At 45.5% G+C, this 3,368-nt stretch overlaps 1 protein-coding gene across 2 annotated transcripts in view; it reads left to right on the top strand.

Annotated features, from left to right (window-relative positions):
- Nucleotides 1-3,368, top strand: part of Gpatch1 (G-patch domain containing 1) — a 65,601-nt gene that overhangs the window by 14,704 nt on the left and 47,529 nt on the right. For both annotated transcript variants that reach the window (XM_008839459.3, XM_029566641.1), the window contains exons 4-5: nucleotides 1,437-1,597; nucleotides 2,467-2,564. In XM_008839459.3, coding sequence (XP_008837681.1) covers nucleotides 1,437-1,597; nucleotides 2,467-2,564 — 259 coding nt within the window. The remainder of the gene's footprint in view (nucleotides 1-1,436; nucleotides 1,598-2,466; nucleotides 2,565-3,368) is intronic.

Below are 3,368 nucleotides of genomic sequence, written 5' to 3'. Positions count from 1 at the left end.
AGGGTCTTGATTTGTAGCCTTGGGCTGACTCTTAACTTGCGGCCCTCCTGCCTTAACCTTTCGAGTATTAGAGTTACAGGCATGTACACCACATTTTACTTCTTTTGGGGTGGTATAACCTATAAGAAACAGAATTTTCTTTTTTCTTTTTTTTTTTTTTTTCTGGTCTTTTTGAGACAGGGTCTCCATGTAGCCCCAGCTGTCCTGGAACTCACTATGTAGACCGCCTGCCTCTGCCTCTGAGTGCTGGGACTGAAGATGTGTGCCACCATGCCCGGCTACACCCAGCTTTTTAAATGTGGGTTTTGGAGACTGAATTCAGGTCCTTGTGCTCGCATGGCAAGCCCCCTTTACCAACTAAGCTACCTTCCCAGCACATCCTGCCCCTCTTTTCTTTGAAACAGGGTGTCTCTAAGTAGTCCAAGCGTTGCGTGACACTGTTCCTTAGGGAGATGTGAACAAACGTCTACTCCAGAAAGGGGAGTTAACAACAGACCAAAGTAAGGCTATCACCAAAGTTCAACTTGGCAAACCAATGATCTGTACTGGGGTTATTTATAGGAGCAGAAATCATTTAAAAACAGCCACATCACCAAAGTCCACTCCAGCAGGGTAACAGCTCATGAAAGCTGGAAACAGTCGGGCAGCTCAACAGGCTGGCCAGTGTCTCTCTCAGGCAGCTTAAGTAGTGTGAGCCCTTCCGGTGACTAGTACTCTGAGTCTCTTCTGTAGCTCAGCTTATCTGTTCTTACTGTTTATATATATTCTTGGGAAGGAGGGGCCTAGTGAACCTGGTCAGTTTCAGGGACTTCCTGAAGCCTTCCTGTCATACTTTCCCAGTTTAAGGAGGAATGTTTCAGCTCCCCTTAGAACATCCTGTGTCTTAATGAACTTCCCTCTAAAATGGAAGGTTTTTATCTCAGAGGAAATTGATAGACAACACCAGATGATGCTTCTGGGATTACAGGCATGGGCCACCTTGACCAGTTTATGAAGTTCTGTTCACACAAAGGGTTTTTCTGATTGATTGGTTGATTGATTGATTGACTGATTATTTTCAGTGTTGGGGTTAAACTCTGGGCTTGATGCATGCTACCCTAGTGCTCTACCACTGAGCCATGCCCAGCCCCAGACCTGAAATATTGTTATTTTATTTTGAGACAGCGTCTTACCATGTAGCATTGGTGGGCCTGGAACTTGGTATGTAGACCAGGCTGGTCTCCAAGTCCTGGAGACCTGCCTGCCTCTGCCTCCTGAGTGCTGAGATTAAAGGTGTTCAGCTCTCTTCCGTCGGTGTGGGAGGTCTGCCATTCTACTGATCTTGTGCTAAATTTGCAGTTTCAGTTTTGTTTAAAGGAACAACACAATACTATGTGACATACCATGTTTGGCTACTTTTCAAATGAAGTAATCCTGTTTCATTTTCTCCTCTGAAGGATCTTAGTGAATTTGGGATAGCACCTAAAGCAATTGTTACCACAGATGATTTTGCTTCCAAAACCAAAGACAGACTTCAGGAAAAGGCCAGGCAGCTGGCAGCTGCTGCAGCCCCTATTCCTGGAGCCATGCTGCTTGATGACCTCATCACACCGGCAAAGTGAGAATTTAATTCCCCTTGTTCTGCTCCTGGCACCTGTGCTTTGCATATGTATGGTTGTCTTACTTAGGAATAGTTTGATGACAAGTACAAGATGGTTTCCCACTGGAAGTGTAAGTGAAGGAGTTTTACCCCAAAGATCTCTCATTATCACTGTGTGAATTGCTCCAGAGCCCCAGTTACTAGCTGCTGGGGTTATGTAGCCTGGAGGGCTGTTGGTAACTGGGGTGGCTTCCCTCCTTCACCTCCCTCACAGGTCTTGTGGGCTCTGCCCTGCCTGATTCTTTTTATTTTTTAAAAAATTTTTTTAAAAATTTATTATTTTTATTTTATGTGTATGCATGTATTGTCTACATGTAGGTAAGTGCACCCATGTCGTGAATTGCCCTCGGAGGTCAGAAGAAGCTGTCGGATCCCCTGGGACAGTTGTTAGTTACGGACGGTTGTGAGCTGCCATGTGGGTGCTGGGATTCGAACTCGGGTCTTCTTCAGGAACAACCAGTGTTCTTAACCGCTGAGCCATCTCTCCAGCCCCGTGCCTTCTGTCTTCTCTTTCACGTAGTCTTCTGCCCCTGGGCACAAGACCTGATGTGCTAGCTTCAGACCTTCCTGCTATCCCTAGGTCACAGGCTTGCTTGACAAGGACTGCCTAGAGTCCCTTTAGGCCCATTCCAAAGGCCTGAGGAGGTGGGCATCGATCTTTCCTAGTGCAGGTGTGCTCCTGAGCTCAGGCAATTGTGGCTGGCCTCCAGGGTTGTGTCATTGTGTTCTAGAGGAGGGATGAGCCCAGTCAAGACAGGTAGGGGAGCTAGATCAGGAGTTGCTTATTAAAAGTGAGGTTCATTGCTGATGTTTTGCTATATTGCCAGATTATCTGTTGGCTTTGAATTGCTAAGAAAAATGGGTTGGAAGGAAGGACAAGGAGTGGGTCCACGAGTGAAGAGAAGGCCACGCCGACAGAAACCAGGTAAGTAAAGCCCGTTGATCGTCCTCAGTTCTACAGTTCATGCTTTTGGTTGCTTTGTTTAGTTTTGTTTTGTGAGATAGGGTCTCACCATGTAGTTTAGGCTGCCTGGAACTCTGTGTTCATTCTGGGCTGGCCTTCATGATCTTCCTGCTCCAGCCTCCTGAGTGCTAGGCTGACAGGTGTATGCCACCACACTTAGCTACTATATACTTTCTTTTTTTGTTTTTGTTTTTTTTTTTTTTTTTTTTTTTTTTTTTTTTTTTTTTTTTTGGTGTTTTTAAGTCAGGGTCTTCCTGTAGTAGTCCTAGCTGGCCTGGAACTCGCTATGGAGACTAGGCTGGCCTTGAACTCACAGAGATCCGCCTGCCTCCGTCTTCTGAGTTCTGGGATTAAAGGTGTGCACCATCATGTCCAGCCTGCTACTATATACTTTAGAATGACAGCTTGTTCCTAGAATTAGACTTGTTAGGTCGAGCGGAATGCAGGTAAGGCCTTATCTGTGTGTAATGCATGATAACATCTGGAAGGATCATGCTACCTGACATTCTTACCAGGAGCCTGTAAAAGTTTGCTTCTTCTCCGCACCCAAACTGTGTGTCCTATTTAGCTTTCTGTTGCTGTGATAAAAATCTGTGACCAAAACCAACTTTGAGAAGAGTGTTTATTGCATCTTATACTTTTAAGTTACAGTCTATCTTTGAGGGAAATCAGTCAGGAACTCAGGGTAGAAACCTAGAGCACAGACCATAGAGGAGCAGTACTTACTGGCTTGCTCAACTGGCCTGTGCTCAGCCTGCTTTCTTT

This window comes from Nannospalax galili, unplaced genomic scaffold, assembly GCF_000622305.1.
Source record: "Nannospalax galili isolate Female #2095 unplaced genomic scaffold, S.galili_v1.0 scaffold159, whole genome shotgun sequence".
Lineage (NCBI taxonomy): Eukaryota > Metazoa > Chordata > Mammalia > Rodentia > Spalacidae > Nannospalax > Nannospalax galili.
This window is presented reverse-complemented; position numbering and strand designations above follow the sequence as displayed.